Source organism: Schistocerca nitens, chromosome 3 (genome assembly GCF_023898315.1).
Source record: "Schistocerca nitens isolate TAMUIC-IGC-003100 chromosome 3, iqSchNite1.1, whole genome shotgun sequence".
Classification (NCBI taxonomy): domain Eukaryota; kingdom Metazoa; phylum Arthropoda; class Insecta; order Orthoptera; family Acrididae; genus Schistocerca; species Schistocerca nitens.
In genome coordinates, this window is record NC_064616.1 from 191866600 (window position 1) to 191885866 (window position 19267).

The 19267-nt window shown below is 36.6% G+C and overlaps 1 protein-coding gene across 1 annotated transcript in view; it reads left to right on the top strand.

Annotated features, from left to right (window-relative positions):
- LOC126249143 (Down syndrome cell adhesion molecule-like protein Dscam2) overlaps positions 1 to 19267 on the top strand; it is a 242097-nt gene that overhangs the window by 123849 nt on the left and 98981 nt on the right. The window contains exons 14-15 of the mRNA XM_049950796.1: positions 10099 to 10254; positions 18748 to 19044. Of these exons, the coding sequence (XP_049806753.1) occupies positions 10099 to 10254; positions 18748 to 19044 (453 nt within the window). The remainder of the gene's footprint in view (positions 1 to 10098; positions 10255 to 18747; positions 19045 to 19267) is intronic.

The following is a 19267-nucleotide window of genomic DNA, read 5'->3' on the forward strand; positions in this document are numbered from 1 at the left end:
CCTATTTTCACTCATTGCTTTCATATGGCATCATATTTTGGGGTAATTCATCACTGAGGAATAAAGTATTTATTGCACAAAAGCGTGTAATCAGAATAATAGCTGGAGTCCACCCAAGATCACCCTGCAGACATTTATTTAAGGATCTAGGGATATTCACAGTAGCTTCTCAGTATATATACTCTCTTATGAAATTTGTTATTAACAACCAAACCCAATTCAAAAGTAATAGCAGTGTGCATAACTACAATACTAGGAGAAAGGATGATCTTCACTATTCAAGATTAAATCTAAATTTGGCACAGAAAGGGGTGAATTATACTGGCACTAAAGTCTTTGGTCACTTACCAAATAGTATCAGAAGTCTGACCGATAACCAACAAGTATTTAAGAAGAAATTAAAAGAATTTCTGAATGACAACTCCTTCTACTCCATAGAGGAATTTTTAGATATAAATTAAGAAAAAAAAATAAATAAAATAAAAAAAAAATAAAGAAAAACAAAAAACACAATAAAATAAAGTTGTTATATTAACTTAAGTATGTTGTTAAATTAACCTAATTATGTCATGTATTGGAAAATTCGACTCGTTCCACATCATTACGAAATATCGTATTCATGATCCATGGAACTAGTATTAATCTAATCTAATCTAATCTAATCTAATCTAATCTAATCTGTTTCTTCCTCCACATGGAACCCGTCGAGCTGGGCTACATGAGAAAAATTATGGTTTTATCTCCTGCACTGTGCATGATCAATGGGGTTCCAAATAATGACACCCCTGGATAACATAACCTTGTGCCAAACAGACATAATTTCAGTGATGTTCCTTCACCACAAAATTCATTATCTAAACAGTTATTAGTTCAAATGGTTCAAATGGCTCTGAGCACTATGGGACTCAACATCTGTGGTCATAAGTCCCCTAGAACTTAGAACTACTTAAACCTAACTAACCTAAGGACATCACACACATCCATGCCCGAGGCAGGATTCGAACCTGCGACCGTAGCGGTCGCGCGGTTCCGGACTGAGCGCCTAGAACCGCTAGACCACCGCGGCCGGCAGTTATTAGTTCAACCTCAGTTTGACACCATGCAGACTGTTCTAACTACCCACAACATTGTCACTGACGTGTCCCAATTTTCTGCTTTGTCATGCAATATTGGTGACTACATGTTTATCATCAGTAATGTCATCCAATCATCTCTGATCATTCACAAGTCTGAATTGGCAAACACAGCTTTACTGCAACACTTGTCCAAATTGCTGGAGCAAGAAGTTCATCAGCTGATTTGTACAGAAAAGCTAAATGGCAGAACACTTTCCTAGTTTTTGTGACATCTGTGGGAATTATGCCTGACAATGCATTGTAGGTGATATGGTAAAGCAATTTACCTCCTCCAATCCAAGTTTCTTTGATTTCAAATGAGGGTGAAACACATGAGAACAAACTACAGATCGCCAACCAGATTTTTTCACTTTTGGATCAATGTAATCATGACATAGAAGCCAACATTGACCTAAAGCAGCAGCAGCCATTATACACCTTGTCACAGTTGTGACTCCCTGTTGAGAGAGAACTTAAATGTGTGGTTGTGTTTTAAGTTCAAATTGGCTCATCAGATCTTGTCTAGAGACCAAACACACACTACAGAAAAATAGGTCCCTTTATGATGATCTCAAGTTTGTAATGTACTAGTAGACCTGTTAGCTGTATTCTAATTAAATTAAAGTAGCTGGAGTTGGATGTCACCAATAAAACTAGGTGACACATAAAACTTGTTTAAATTGCTCTTGTTTACTTAATAACAATAGTTTGACAGTGCCACTAATTACCACTATCACTTCAGCAGCAGTCGGTTTACAAGACAAACTTAAATTTTTGCTAACGAGTTGCAAAAACTGTTGTAATTGTTCTGAAGTCTGAACACACTTCCCAACACAACTTTATGGCCTGGTTTTAATGCCACATGCATGAGTATTCCAAGCTGAGATAAACCCAGTGATTTCTCAAGGATCTAACAATTCAACCACATGGAAATGTTTGTAATGGTGGTATATTCTCAATAAAAGCAATGTTTGGAACCACCACAGTTCAGGAAACACAGCTCTTTGCAAACAGGTATACCTGGACTCTCGAGTCCCCAACCAAAATCCCGGATTCACTTGAACGGAAACAGACATCAAAAACCATCTGGACTCTTTCAGGCCACAGGACAAAGTCCATTAATAATCTGAAACAGCAATGTCTAGCCTCTCTGGATTCTCTGTTCCTGTCAACATTAGTTCCCTGCTCAACTTTTGATATCCCTTCCATACCTTTCAGAACGTCTGCTGTTGGCTTACAGCTTCTCTGTATCTCCCATCATGTAATTTCATCATAGTGCCATTCAGTATGATACAAATCTGTACAACTGTGAACCAATTGGCCAACATTAACAACTATGCTCATGTACAGAAGAAACAGGGCACCTTGAATGACTAGAGATAGGATGTTCACATTCACAGGACTTGTACATGAGTATGTTCTCCAGAAATGATTAGCATTTGAACCATGTTGGCCTGCAGGTTCAAGGTCGACATCAGTATTGCAGCACAACACAATATGCCAGCAAAATGTGCCTGTGACTCTCGTTGTTACCATAAACTGAAGGTAATAGATCAGTGTTACTTGAGCAGACATGCAGCATGCCTCACAGATGTATGCTCAGACCATACCATCAAATATGTGAATTTGAAAGAGGGCGCATTATTGGCATGAGAGAATGTGATGCATCCATTTGGGAAATTTCTGCTTGTGTGGGATGAAATGTTTCAGAAATGCAATGGGTGTGTGCAGAATGGTTCACAGAAGGCCATAGAACATGGTAAGATGTGTCAGATTGTACCACCCAGACCACCCCCCAAGGAGATCGACACCTCATCTGAATGGCATTGCCGGACATCTCTGCGTCCTCCTCGGCTCTGGTGCAACAGTGGAACACATCGTACACTATCAGGAGTGACAGTCCATCACCTTTTATTACAGCATGGATTACATGTGCATCATCCACATTTCTGCCTACCTTTGACGAATGTGCAGAAATATGCTAGATGGAAATGGTGTATGGAATAATGCCACTGGGGACAGGAATGGCATCAAATAGTGTTTTTGGATCAATCCAGGTTTTGCTTGTTTTAAAATAATAGCCACATTTTGGTTTGCTGCAGACAGGGGGAGCGGCATCACAGATCACAGTGACTGCATTTGCCCAAGACATACATCACTACTCAATGCCTTAGGGTTCGGGGTGCTATTATGTACAACCACAAATCACATTTGGTTTGTGCCCAGGGCACTGTGCCAGTGTGATCTAAGTGAATTCCTGCGATCTGCACAACATTCCAGACACCATTTTTCAGCAAGACAATGCATGATCACATGTTGCTGCATGAACACATACCTTCTTGGTGTCACAGAATGTCAGCCTTTTGCCCTGACCTGTCAGATGATCAGACTTGTCACCAATCAAAAATGTATGAGACATGGTGAAATGACGGGGGCAGCACTATGACCCAATGCCAGACACCACTAACGAACTTTAGAACCCACACGGATGATCATCCCATCTGTGGCGTTTAACAAATATGCAAACAATTGCCTAGGTAACTAATACACAGTGCCAGATTTCCACTCTCCAGCTGAGAAAGTGTACGACCATCCGGAGCATTTGAGGAGACAATGTCCCTTTGACAGGGCCTTAGCAATGCCTGACGATGTATGTTGCTAAGCACTTGACACACGCCATGAAGTGTTGATGAGAAGACTATTCAAACTAAGTTGCTCACCTTATGTTAAACAGTCCTGTGGCATTTTGCTATAACTAATTTATACACTTAAAAAACTTAACTACTATTCTTTGTCTGTGTAGTATTTGTCCATCACTGTGTCACAATTGTGTAGCTATAATTAGTCTTCATTTAAAATTAAAGTACGTAAATCATGACCCTCCAAAAGCTACTGTGTGCATCAATAATAAGTTTAAAAAACCTGATTTTTTAACAGTTGACAAACTATGAGTAAAATAATATTAATTCTGTCATTTCTCCCTGTACAAGTTTGAAATGAACCAAAAGTGTATTACATACAGCAAACATTAAAATTACACTAAATGTGAGTTCTTTCATCAGCAAACATAAAGTAATACATCTTTTAATTTGCAAATATGTTTAGTAACAGTGGCTTATTGAATAATGTTTTGTTTTGTTTACCAGATTACTCATAAATTCACAATTGCATTTCTAAATGACAATGCAAAAAGAAATCACACTTCACAATAAAAATGATTCTTTTTTGGTGGACCAGATGTAATCCAGTTCACTCTTGTGTCCTGAATCCTGTTGCTCAGTACTGGGGTGCAATGTACCATCTAAATGCACTCCCATTCAGCCAGGCTGCACTGTATTGCAATATTGTGTTTGTTGTCTTGCCAGACAAGCTCCCAAGACACTTACATCAGACAAAAACAAATATTCAGACTGAGAATTTATATGACTAATGGTTAAGGTATTGCTACCTTTTCCTCACTCACCAAGCATACATCATTAAAACAACTCAAAGAAATCAATAAAAGACAATAAGGTTGCAATACTTCAGTTAAGAATAAGTACACAGAATTTTCTTTTAACTACAGTGTACTTGTGACCTTGAGTTGAAAAAAAAGCAAGTATACTGGACTGTGTATACTACAGTGTTCACTGCTCTGAAATAACAGTCACATAAATATATTGAAGTGATGGACCAAACTAACACACAAATAATTTCTGGATTTGCTCTGTTAATTATAAATGTCGCAGTGCTACCAATTTTTAATCAGACAGTGGCATCACCACCCCTTTCATGCCACGCCCTTTAAGAAATACGTTTACATGCAAATGAGACTGTTATTGTGAACAACCCTTCACCATTTGTACATCACTTACCACACACTGTACACTCTTTGGTGCAGCTATAATAAAGTACCTAAAAACTAAAACAATTACCATCATTGATATATTAGCCCTACACATGACAGAAAATACAAATGTACATAATAAATACAATATCTCACCTGAAACAAAACAAAAAGCACTATATACTCAACTTCACACTCTAATGTTAATTTTATCTCTAAATTTGCTCGTTCTATGTGTTATGCATAATATGCCTCCTTTATTGCTCAGAGACTAGACATTACATTATTTCCAGACAATATACCCTTAAACTGCACATACTTCCTGTTCAACCCATTGTTGAACTCTATTAATTTCTCCAGTCATTTTACAGTCACACTTTCTTTGTCAGGAACTACATACCAAGCACTACATTTATCATCAAACCTGTGATCACTATAAAATTCTCCACAAATAATTTCCTATTTATAAGAAATTCAAGCACAACCTCTCTTTTGATTGGCTTACTGAGCTGACCTATATCATTGTTAAATTTTACACTTGTTACAGGAAACTCCTCCAGTTTGTTATCATGCAATCTCTTAAGATAGTTGTAGCTACTGTCACTCAACCCACTATCAATGAAGGCTTCCTCACATTCATCATATACATTCACATCAATAACTGGTTTCATTTTATCTATACTTTTTCATTCTCTTTCATCCAGCAAATCATTCTCCACATCCTTTAAACATTTACTCTGCATAGTATTAAAATTCATGTAACATAAAGGTTCTACATCTCTGTGATGCTCAAAAATTTCCATAAATGCATCATGATATTCTTTAGGTACGTTTATCTTTAATAGACCCCTGGGAGACCTAAATTTCTCCACCTTCTCCCACTCTTTACCATTCCAGTCTTTCACACGTTATTAGCATTCAACCTTCCCCATCCAGTCATTACACAATTCATTGTCCAGTACAAGGTGGCTTTCATCTTCCATAAACAAATGAGTCTGCATGTCACTCCTCTGACATACTACTGATCTGGTCATCATTATTACAACACACATGTTCATTTATGCAAGCTTCACAAGCTGTGACACTGTCACGAATGAAACAGTGACCCATATATAGAATAAGTTTCCTTTACTTTACATCTATGATCACAGACTTTTCGTTAACAGATTACCAGTTTCAGTCCATAATGACCATCTTCAGATCTGTTGCAAGATAAGGGAAAAACATAAATACACTAGCAGATTGTCAACAGCTTAAAACAATAAAATAGACTATAATGAAAAGTACTACTGACATACATGTACATTTGTGCACTTTAAGTATGAAGAGGCATACCCGTTTTATAAAAACAATGTCCTAATGTACTGCAGCCATAGTGGCATCAAATGAAAAATGAGCACCAGCATCATCAAATGTACTGGTATATAAATAACAGAATATGGATAAGTCATGTTGTCAACAGCACTACTGTTCAAAACAAAACAAACTACCATACAGTAGCCACAAGATGTTTGTGTTGTAAGTTCACCAGATGTCACTACTGTAGGCATACACAAGTCTTCAGTGGTTAATTGAACAGTGTAAAATAAAGGGGGGATTCAATCAGTAAAGTCTGTACTGGGCTTATAAGGTGTAAGAGGCATTACAGTAATAAAAAGCAATGAAATAGAACATGACAGAAGTTAGTTTATTAAAAACAGGAAGAGTTCAGAGAACAGTAATTAACATATGCTCGAGTGCCAATATTCTAGAAAATGACATAAGTAATAAAGAGCTTTCATAGTGCATGGAATAATATAAAAACTATAAATCAAATAGCTAAAGAAGCCACAATGAGAGAAAACGTACTGCTGCATGTAATCAGTACCCTTTGTTAGCACTTACAACACAAACATCTTGTGGCTACTGTATGGCAGTTTGTTTTGAACAGTAGTGCTGCTGACAACATGACTTGTGCATATGCTGTTATTTATATACTGGTACATTTGATGATGCTGATGTTGATTTTGCATTAAACGTTCGATGATGGCGCTATGGCTGCAGTACGTTAGGACATCGTTTTTATAAAACAGGTATGCCTCTTCATACTTAAAGTGCACAAATGTACATGTATGTCAGTAGTACTTTTCATTACAGTCTATTTTATTGTTTTAAGCTATAGACAATCTGTTAGTGTATTTATGTTTTTTCATATTTTGCTGCAGATCTAAAGACGGCCTTTATAGAACGAAACTGGTGATCTGTTGACGAAAGATGCAGCTGTGCCCCTTGCCTCAATTCTGGGTTCCATATTCAACTATAGGCTACTGTCCACTTGAAAAACTAAGCTAATGGACATTACTATCATGCATTATAGATCTTGATGCATGATTCATGTGATAGCAGTAAAGTGTAATCATGTACTGAAATGTGTGAAGCTGCTGTAGTTATCCCCTTTTATTGCTGTCCACTAATCTAAATTCTCTATATAATGTTTAATTGTGTAATATACATAGCTTATAAAGAATGTTTTAACTGCTTTTCTAAACAAATGTGTTTCATTAATCTTTTTCACTTACTTTGGCAATTTATTATACAATTTTATCCCCTGATATAAAATCTGTATGGAGTTTTTGTTTGTTTTTCATGGGTAAATGTAACTCCAAATTGGCTCTATTCCATAATTATGCATAGAACTGTTAGTGAAGTATTTAGTAATATTTTCCCTGTTATGCTCCATAAATTGGTATATGTACTTACTTGGTGCAGTAAGGATGGCCAGTTTTTTAAATAGCTCTTTACAATGAGCCTGAGTACTACTTGCAGTCATCATTTTTATGGCACTAAAACTGTGTCCATATTTTGTGCATTCAGTCTCCAGAAACAAATGTCACAGCTGGGAATTCAGCATATGTAGGCAGCTTTGTGATTGCTACACTATCTATAAATTTATCATCCATGTTTAAAGTGACAGAGCTGCTTCCTTTCCTTACACTAAAGTGCATACTGTTCATTTTCTTTATGTTCAACATAAATTTTTTGCATACTGCCCAATTGTAAACACAATTGAGGGTTTCATTTGCTTTCTCTAATAAGAGTTCTGATGTATTATCAGTGATTATGATGTTGCTGTCATTGGTGAAGAGAACTTTTTCCCTGTGTTAATTAATGTGTATAGTTATCTGTATTTTGTGTCCATATATGGATGAAATATTGTTTTCGTACACATATTTAACTAGAATACTGAAACAATCGAAAATCCAGGATGGAATGTAACAATATTATGAAAAGTGTAGTTGCTACTTACTATGTAGCAGAGATGCTGACTCACAGATAGGCACAACAAAAAGACTGTTGGAAAGTGTGCTTTCAGCCAAAAACGCCTTTGTCAAAACTAAGTAAAACACACACACACACACACACACACACACACACACACACACACACACACACACACACACATGCATTTGTGTGTGTGTGTTTTTTTTTTTTTTTTTTGCCTGTTTTGACAAAGGCCTTTCTGGCCAAAAGCTCACTTTCCAACAGTCTTTTTGTTGTAGCTATCTGTGATTCAGCATCTCTGCTATATGTGAGTAGCAATTATCCTTTTCATAATATTGTAACTGAAATACTGCTTACTCTAGTACAGTCAGTCGAGATGTACCAACAATTTTTCAGCTCTGTGTCTACATGTATATACATTAATTTCTAGTTTCTTATACCTGATTAAGTAAAATATTGTTTATTTTATTACAGTCAATCAAGATGTGGTGAAAACAAAGATACCAGTGTAAATGTAATATTAGTACTTTTATGTGCCTATATTGTATATATACTTATACAGGGTGGAGGAAAATTGTGTCATGGAGTTTTAACCCTGGATAGCTGATGCCAGTAGGAACCAAAATTACTAATGTTGTGTAGGTTTACAACACACCATTTTTAAACTACATGCTCTGATTGGTTGTGGAATTGCTCCATTGCCATTCATCAGTTGACGGGCAGCGTTATGGTTGTCGGTTCACACATATAAACGTTCCTCGCCCTGTCACTGCCCCAATGTGATACGCACACATGTCGAATAGGTCTTGCTGTTTGTCTCCACCTCACATCAGAGGCATTCACACATAGGCTTCGCTTCAGAACACACTCACATCACCTGTGATTTAGTCATACAGTAAGCATGGCAGCATAGTATTCGTTTGAAGAAGTGACAACCATAGCACTGCCCATCAGCTGATGAATGGTAACAGGGCAATCCCATGGCCAATTGGAGCAAGTGGCAGCAAGTTTCTGTAGTTTAAAAATTGTGCATTGTCAGCCTACACAACATTAGTAATTTTGGTTCCTACTGGCATCAGCTGTCCAGGGCTAAAATTTCGTGACACAATTTTTCTCCACCCTGTATGTAAAATTTTATGCTGCCTTGTATTTTATACTGTTCAGTATTGTATCATGAATGTGATAAAATGGGTGCTAAATAAATAAATATAAATCTGTACCTGAGATGTGAAGGGGTGTAAGTCCCATTTCCACAGTTCTGACATAAGACCATATTTGTAATACCTACACACTGCTTCATTTGTGGAAGAAGGGCAGTAGTTCTGTTCCAGCCTTTGGCTATTTTAGATAGCATGAGAAGGGTGCTTATCCATTTCACATCACCTGAATTGGTCATGAACTGAGGGAGAACTGCTATCCTTCTTCTATAAATGAAACTGTGTCGTCTGCTGCTCGTGGTCATGCGGTAGCGTTCTCGCTTCCCGCGCCCGGGTTCCCGGGTTCGATTCCCGGCGGGGTCAGGCATTTTCTCTGCCTCGTGATGACTGGGTGTTGTGTGATGTCCTTAGGTTAGTTAGGTTTAAGTAGTTCTGAGTTATAGGGGACTGATGACCATAGATGTTAAGTCCCATAGTGCTCAGAGCCATTTGAACCATTTGACACTGTGTTTGGATATTGAAAATGTGGTCTTAAGTTGAAATTGTTGAAACTGGAGTTAAACCTCTTTACCTCTTTGCTACAGAAACACATCAGTAGTAATAATTTTACTAACAAATAAAGTAATTAGATACTTTTTCTCAGTTTTCAGGAATAATTTTTTTCTGGGTGTCTTCTAATGATAATGTTTTATTCTGCCTATATTTCGGGTAAATTACATTTTTTCCCACTCTGATGCAGGTCAGATTGAAGCAGAAACTGTGGTAACAAATGAACTTGCAACAGAACTTCATGGCTTACAAAAATTTGCCAATTACAGCTTACAAATATGGGCTTACACTCGTGCTGGTGATGGTGTGAAGAGCAGTTCCATCTATTGCCGTACTGAAGAAGATGGTAAGATAAGACTCTTTCATAATTATAGGAAACATACATAGAAGCATGATAATTGGCTAAGTAACTAATTTTGACTCAAATTACTATCAAACACAGAATGAATAGTACTTTCATGATATGAACAAATTAAATTTATCCACTTTTATTCTCCCATTTATTTCTGATTTAAGACTTTTTCCATAATATAAATCATGGGTCTTCTTCATGCTTAAATGTATGAAACTTCTTCGTACAAAAGATGTTTTCTGTAATTAGTATCTCAAGTTTTTCATACATTTGTATGGATTGTAGGAAAGGATAATTTTAAAAAATTAGAATAGTGTTAATTAACCACATTCATATACTGAACAATAGATACCAATACAGTTACAGCATTAGTGACACAACTTTATGTGAATACAAACATCCCAATTAATTTTGCTTGTAGCTTTTCTGGGTCACATTACCATGAGAATTACGAGCTGTTTGTGCAAGGCTACAAATTGGCTCATTCTCTTTCTTTTTGTAATCTGTGCCACTGGTTCTTATTTAATTTGCATAAATATAACGCTGAAATATAAAAATGTTTTCTAATTTTTCCCTTTAATTTTATCACCTATTTTATATTTTTAAAGTAGTTTAGCTGTATACAGAATAATTTATAATAGAATTTTTACTTGTTGTGTACATTGCTCTATGATTTTAGCTTTTGTTTTTATCATTTACTGCTGGCCTTCTGATATTTCAACTGAGCTTCTTTGAGCTCATTTGTTTCCTTGAGTCTTGCTCAGTGATAAAGAAATATTTAGATTAGCAGTAGCTTACATTGGCAAGAAGAGAGCTTTTTGGCAACTGATAGTGTTTATTTGGATATCACAGTTGGTATAGAAGTGCCTGCAGTGGGCAGAAAGCCATGTTTCAGTTGTATTATCATTGGAATTAATGATATTGATATCTTTCTTGCTGCAGCATTTCTGATTTAGCCAACATTTCTGGCAGCTGAATACTTTTATTAATGCTGACTGATTGGTAACTCATTAAAATATGTTCCATAAATCACATAAATTTTATGTACTAGGTAAAAGTTTTGTAGAAATTGAATTAGATCATGTACATCTGCTAATTTCCTATAATGACCTTCCAACATTCTAAAACTGTACCATCCACTCTCATAAAATTTTAACAGATTTTCTTCTCAAGAATACACAGAAGAGATTCTAGGATGTTTTAAGATCAGGTAAACGTACTGGCAATTCAGAACTTTGTATCAAATTGAGTGAAACGGTTGAAAGGCTCAGTTGATACAGCATTCAGGGCAATTTTAAGGCCCAAGCAATGCAAGTGGCAGCTTTCGGCACCAAGGTTCCCCAGGGGCAAAATTTGTACACATAGCAAATCGGTGGCATTCCTTTCTTTTACAGGGAGCACATCTTCAAAACTAGGAAGAATTTTAAAGAAATTTGATATTAAAAGTGTATTCTGTCCGCCAGCTAAGACCAGAGCTCTGCTGGGCTCAGCGAAGGATGATTTGGATTTGAGAAAGCCCAGGGTCTACAAGATTCCCTGTCATTGCAAGAAAGTCTACAAGGGAGAAACGAATCGTATGGCCTGGGATACTTGCATGGAGCATCATCACCACACGCATTTATTTCGGCCAGAAAAATCTGCAGTGATGGAACATTGTCTTACTGAAGGCCATAAAATATTGTATGATGAGACAAGAGTGGTTGCCCCTGCGTCGCGGTATTAGGACTGCATAGTAAATGAAGTAATTGAAATCCAGCTATCTGGCAATATTATAAATAGAGATAAGGGTATCCTTTAATTTAGAGTTGGAACCCTGATCTGTTTGACATTAAGAAAAAACAGTCATTGTTTCGATCTTCAAAAACTGATATCAATGTATAGTTTCCACTAGCTTTCACCAATGGTGTGCTGTTGTTTCTTTTGCTAGAGCGCAGTTATGTCTGCACATGCACTGTGGACCCATGGTTGGTGTATAAAAGAGCTGCTGCACCGTGTTTGATTTCAGTTCCAGCGAGATAGTGTGATGGCCTACTCACCTCAAGATGGCGAAATATTGTGTCCAGATGAAGATATGTTCCACCTGGAGACCCAATATGAATATAACACAATAGTTCTTCTCAGGATGAGACATCTGGGTCATAATATTCAAACTTTTAAGCTTAATGTTGATGGTCTTAGCCGATCTAAGTCTCAACACCTCTCTTGTGTACTGCTTGAAAACAATGTGTATTTGTCTGTGATTCAAGAGACACACACATATACTGAAGAGAGCCATTATTCAAGAGGTTGTGTAGCTGGTTATAAAGTCCTAGGAGTTATGCATCAGCAGATCTATGGCTGTGCTGCTTATATATGCCATAATTTGAAAATACGCATCCAATATCTGCGTCATGCAAAATATTGAGACTATCTCAATCAAAATAGAGGATGTTACTGCAATAAATGTCTACAAGCTTCCAGAAGATAACTGGCCATCTTGGTTTCTTCTCATTTCCTCACATCCAAGTATATACAGGGTGAGTCACCTAACATTACCGCTGGATATATTTCGTAAACCACATCAAATACTGACGAATCTATTCCACAGACCAAGCGTGAGGAGAGGGGCTAGTGTAATTGGTTAATACAAACCATAAAAAAATGCACAGAAGTATGTTTTTTAACACAAACCTACATTTTTTTAAAATTGAACCCCATTAGTTTTGTTAGCACATCTGAACATATAAACAAATACGTAATCAGTACCATTTGTTGCATTGTAAAATGTTAATTACATGCAGAGATATTGTAACCTAAAGTTGACGCTTGAGTACCACTACTCCGCTGTTCGATCGTGTGTATCAGAGAGCACCGAATTACGTAGGGATCCAAAGGGAACGGTGATGGACCTTAGGTACAGAAGAGACTGGAACAGCACATTACGTCCACATGCTAACACCTTTTGTTGGTCTTTTTCACTGACGCACATGTACATTAGCATGAGGGGTGAGGTACACGTACACACGTGGTTTCCATTTTCAATTACGGAGTGGAATAGAGTGTGTCCCGACATGTCAGGCCAATAGATGTTCAATGTAGTGGCCATAATTTGCTGCACACAATTGCAATCTCTGGCGTAATGAATGTCATACATGCCACAGTACATCTGGTACTGCTGGTTTTAGAAATGGTTTAACAACTGAAAATGCTATATTCTCTTTTCTCTGTGAGGTTTTGGATGGATTAAATAAAAGGTTGCGAACGCTAGGCATTTTCTTTGATTTAACGAAGACTTTTGACTGTGTTGACCACAAAATATTACTGCAGATGTTGGACCATTATGGAGTAAAGGGAGTAGCTTACAATTGGTTCGCCTCTTACTTTAAGAACAGAAAGCAGAAGGTAATTCTCTGCAATATTGAGAGTGGTAGTGATGTTCAGTGCCAATGTGGCACTGTTAAGTGGGGCGTTCCCCAAGGGTCGGTGCTGGGGCCACTGCTGTTTCTTATTTATATAAATGATATGCCTTCTAGTATTACAGGTCATTCAAAAATATTTCTGTTTGCTGATGACACCAGCTTGGTAGCGAAGGATCTTGTGTGTAATATTGAAACAGTATCAAATAATGTAGTTCATGAAATAAGTTCGTGGCTTGTGGAATAGAATTTGATGCTAAATTACAGTAAGACTCAGTTTTTACAGTTTCTAACTCACAATTCAACAAGAATCGATATTTTGATCAGACAGAATGGGCATATTATAAGCAAGACGGAACAGTTCAAGTTCCTAGGCGTTCAGATAGATAGTAAGCTGTCGTGGAAAGCCCATGTTCAGGATTTTGTTCAGAAACTAAATGCTGCTTTATTTACCATTAGAACAGTATCTGAAATAAGTCACAGTTCAACACGAAGAGTAGTCTACTTTGCATATTTTCATATGCTTATGTTATATGGTATTATCTTTTGGGGTAATTCTTCTGATCCAAAAAGGGTATTTTTGGCTCAAAAACGGGCTGTTAGAGCTATATGTAGTGTAAGTTCGAGGACCTCTTGTTGACCCCTAGTCAATAGTCTGGGAATTCTGACATTGCCCTCACAGTATATATTTTCTTTAATGTCATTTGTTTTTAGCAATATTAGCTTATTCCCAAGAGTTAGCAGCTTTCACTCAGTTAATACTAGGCAGAAATCAAATCTGCATGTGGAATGCACTTCCTTGACTCTTGTGCAGAAAGGAGTGCAGTATTCTGCTGCATCCATTTTCAATAAGCTACCACAAGAACTCAAAAATCTTAGCAGTAGCCCGAACTCTTTTAAGTCTAAACTGAAGAGTTTCCTCATGGCTCACTCCTTCTATTCTGTCGAGAAGCTCCTGGAAGAGCTAAAAAATTAAGCAAATTTCAGTGTTACATTGTTGATTTTCTTTATTTAAACTTACAACTTGTCGCCTGAATATGTTTCTTATATTTTATTTTATCTGTTTCTACTATCGTGTTATAATTTCATATATTGACTTGTTCCATGACCGTGGGGACTTCTCCTTAATTTGGTCCCACGGTACAATAAATAAATAAAAAAAAAAAAAAAGAAAGGCAGCAAATCCAGTGAAGACTGAAGCCTGCTGATTTCATCTTAACAACAAAAAGGCCAATGCAAAGCTACATGTCACCTTTAATAATCAAGTCTTCCACCACCAAGACTTCCCAAAATACCTAGGAGTAACTCTTGAGATCTTACAATAACACCATATAGATGGTGCGTGGTTCCTCATTGCGTGCAAGAGCTACAACACAACAGTGTTCTTCCTTAGGCCTCATCTACTCTGCTGCTGAATACTGTGCTCCAGTGTGGCTTGATAGTTCACACGTGAGAAAAATCGATACTCAGCTAATCCAGCAATGAGGACAATAACAGGTTGCACCAGATCTACCCCTCTTCACTGGTTACCAACTCTAAGCCACACTGTGCCACCAGATCTTCAAAGACATAATGCCCTTCTCAAGGAATATGAAAAATTAACTAAAATTCTTCAGCTCCCAATCCACTCTAACATACCTGCACCTAAACTGAGGTGATTAAAATCCAGCCAGTCACATATCATATTGCAGGACCACTACAAGCAGTGGATTTCAGCATGAGCAGGAAGTGCTTAGAAACATTGATAAATATTGCCCATGATGGATATCAGACCCTCATAAGACCTGGCACAAGACCAGTTGGCATGGAGTTACCATGATGTGCTTGGAAAACAATTAACAAGATTTGTACAGGCATGTGTGCAGAATGTAGCAGACAAGCTTATCCTGGAAAGAAAATTTGGATATTAATTTGTAGATTTAGTCATTTAGTTCTATTTATTTTGTAAAATTATGCAATTCATGTATGTAAGATGCACTTCAGTTTATATTGCCATATACTAAATAAATAACTGAAAGTAATTCAGAAATGTGCTGCTAGATTTGTTACTAGTAGGTCTGATCAACAAGTGGGTGTTATGAAGATTCTTTGTGAACTCAAATTAGAAATCCCTGGAGAGAACAATATTCTTTTCATGAAACACTCTTGAGCTTGTTTGGAGAACAACCATTTGCAGCTAACTGCAGAATGATTCCACTGTGGCAATGCATATTTTGTGTAAGGACCACAAAGACAAGAGAAAACAAATTAGAGTTCATATGGAGACATATAGATAGCCATTTTTTCCCTCGCTCCATTTGCAAGTGGAATAGGAAAGGAAATTACTGGTAGTAGCACATGGTACCCTCCATCTTACACCATATGGTGGCTTGCGGAGAATGTATGTAGATGTAAATGAATACTGCATGTGAAGTAAAAGCTGCTGGTATGTTCATGTGGATCATTGAGTCTAGTGTGCAAGTCAAATGTGAAGGCCATTTTACTTGTAGGTAATTAATCTTTCAGAAATTCCATTTGTATAAATCTAGTAATTTAATGTTGAATTTCAAAATTACACAGATTTTGCTTTTCAATAATTGCTACTACTATAACAAAAACTACAAAGTTTCTGTTATTCTTCTTAAGAACCAGATTTTAAAAGCACAAGTTCATTTGGGAGCTGCAGGGAACAGACTCCAAACACAAGCAATAGTTTCTATTGAAATATTCACAAAGTGACTTGAGAACCAATCGGCTACCAAATATAGAAGCCAAATAGTCATAGGTCAAATTGATAATCCAAGAGTAAAGTACAAAATGTAAAGAGGAAAAGTCATATCATGTATGCTTACTAGAACATCATTTACTGAAGACTTCATACACAACAGTGCATTGCATGCTGGAGTGCTGGGGCAACCTTCTCATTGTCACTGGCTCATCACAGACACTGCCTGTATTATACAATTTTTGTCCCCCATGTGGGAGCCTCTGGAAGCCTTCAGTACAGAGACTAGTAGCACTCTGCAATGTCATCCAAGTTATCACTGTTTTAAGATATTGTATTTTTCTTTTAATTATTTTATTTTAGTTTTAATGCATTGTAATAGTATAGAATGTAAGAGACCCTTGTTAATTAATTTCAGCCATACAGTGTATGAATTGTGTGGCATTTAACATGTAAATTAGTCATACACTGCAGTTGGTTCAACTTATTAACCTGTCTGTGATGAACTGACCTCTCACACCACAGCATGGTTGGCCAGATCCATACAACTGAACTAATCAACAGACCAGCCCACTACTGTTGCAATAGAATGACCTGTTGTGAGCACTATGGTTACTGAAAATTCCAGTCCATTGTGTGTGCTGCTTAATATATACTTTAAAAAATAAAAATAAAGTTTCTTAATTCTCCTTCAGAAATATTTGAAAAGAGAAATTGTTGCTTAGGTTTATTTTGTAGGGTGCCAAGGTTAAAAACATATTAATACAAAATGAAATAACTTAAGAAGTAATTGAGATATTTATTGACAGTATGTGTCTACAAGTGTGCTAACTCAAAATGTTTTTTTTAAACACCTGCTATACCTCAATGTTTACACCATTAGTTGCACAACAGACATCTAAACTGCATTCCACTTCTCTACAAGTGTTTTGCTGCTTAGCAGGTGTAACATTTGTGATAGCTGCATGAATGCAGTGGTGCAGTTCAGGTACATCCCGAACTGGTGTCTGGTACATTTGATTCTTGATAAGCTTCCACAGAATAAAATCAAGTGACATTATGTCTGGGCTTCTAGTAAGCCATATAATCAATGGACTGCCTCTCACAATCATGCACTCTGGGAATTTATGATTCAAGAAATCCCTCAAAATGTTCACAAAATGGCATAGTGTGCCACCTTGCTGAAAGATCACATCTTGAGAAAGTTTTGACACAGCATACATCTCCAGCATGTCTACATACATTGTTGTATTAAGTGTAGGTTCCACAAAGAAGAATGTCCTTTAGCAATCCACACCACATATTCACTAACTGGAAAAGGGACAAATAAATACAGAAAACATTTTGAGTTACCATACATGGAGAAGCAAACCACCAACAAAAATCTCAATTATGGCTCGATTTATGACATTTTGTATTATCATATGTTGAACACGGACATCCTATGTTTCATTAATAAACAGGCATAATTGCAAATGAATGCATGCCATGTCATAGCATCAGAATTGGTCTTAAATGACCAGTAAAAATAGTTCACACACTAGAGATAGGTGATCTAGCCCATCAGCCAATAATGTTGTGTAGAAATCATGGTGAACTGTATTCATCTTATTTTCATGCTCAGTTAGATGAATTAATCATTGAATCACACAGAGAAGCTCACTGAGGATGTTTTGGACAGGCTTTGTCAAGAGTAATCCCTGACTATAGGAAAATTCTTTGAAAAAAATTGTTGTTGTTAGTCTGTGTGCATATACATGTGATGCATTTGTGTTCTTATTGCTGTATATAATTTAATGTTATGCACTGCTTTGTGGAAGCATGTCATTTTGTTTGATCCCACATCAGTAAATTATTAATCAGTTTTGTATTGTGCCAAAGCACAGTGAAGTTTTACAGGTGACAAATCTAAACAATTTTATAAAGGCCTTTGCACTGGAAAATAGATGGAATACATGTAGATGTGAAATGGTACATATGATGTAAAATTTGAAATGTTAACCTTACAAGCTAAGCTGCTGAAATGTTGTGGCCAAATATTTCATTCACTATTTCTGTGTTTGCCTGCAGTTCTGAATACCTTTTTCTGTTTTTGTCAATTTTCTACTGCTTATCTCATCTGCTTTCTCTTTCCCTTAGTAAAACAGAGACTCTGGTAGCTGTATCCTAACAATTGTAGTTCCCATAATGCATTGTTAATTGGTGTTCATCATTTGTCTTCATACACTTTTATAAAACTTCTACTTCATCCTCAATGTTTAACAAAATCTACGCCTTTTTATGTTGTCATTTATAGTAATTTCACCCCTATAACAGGACTGCTGAAATTTAGCAACAAACGGGATACTTAAACACCAGTTTTTATTAATTAATTGATTTATTCTTTAGTTCCAGGATCACCTGCGAATATTAAGGTATTGTCAAGTTCCCCAACATCTCTTGTGGTAAGCTGGATGAAGCCTGTGCATCCAAATGGACATCTTGTTAGCTATACATTATACTCAAGAATTCTTGAAGGAGGACGTGAAAAGGACTCATCAAAGCGACGGCTTTCTCCAGCTCATACACACTATGAACTGCATGATTTGAGAAAAGAGGAAGAATATGAATTTTGGGTTACAGCTTTTACAAAAGTTGGAGAGGGCCAGAGCACACGAGTAGTATATGCAACCATTTCTTCCAGAGGTAATGCATAAGATGCGTAAAAAATTATGTACACATAATTATTTAATGAATTTTAGTTCATTATGAGTACTAATCATATTAGATTTTCTCTGTCAGTTAAACAAGGCAACATGTGTGACAAAAATAAGATATCAAAATTTTTTATAATGAGGAATATTAATTTTTGGAATAGCAATATGTAATGATTAACAATATATGGAAAAGATATATTGCTACGTACCAT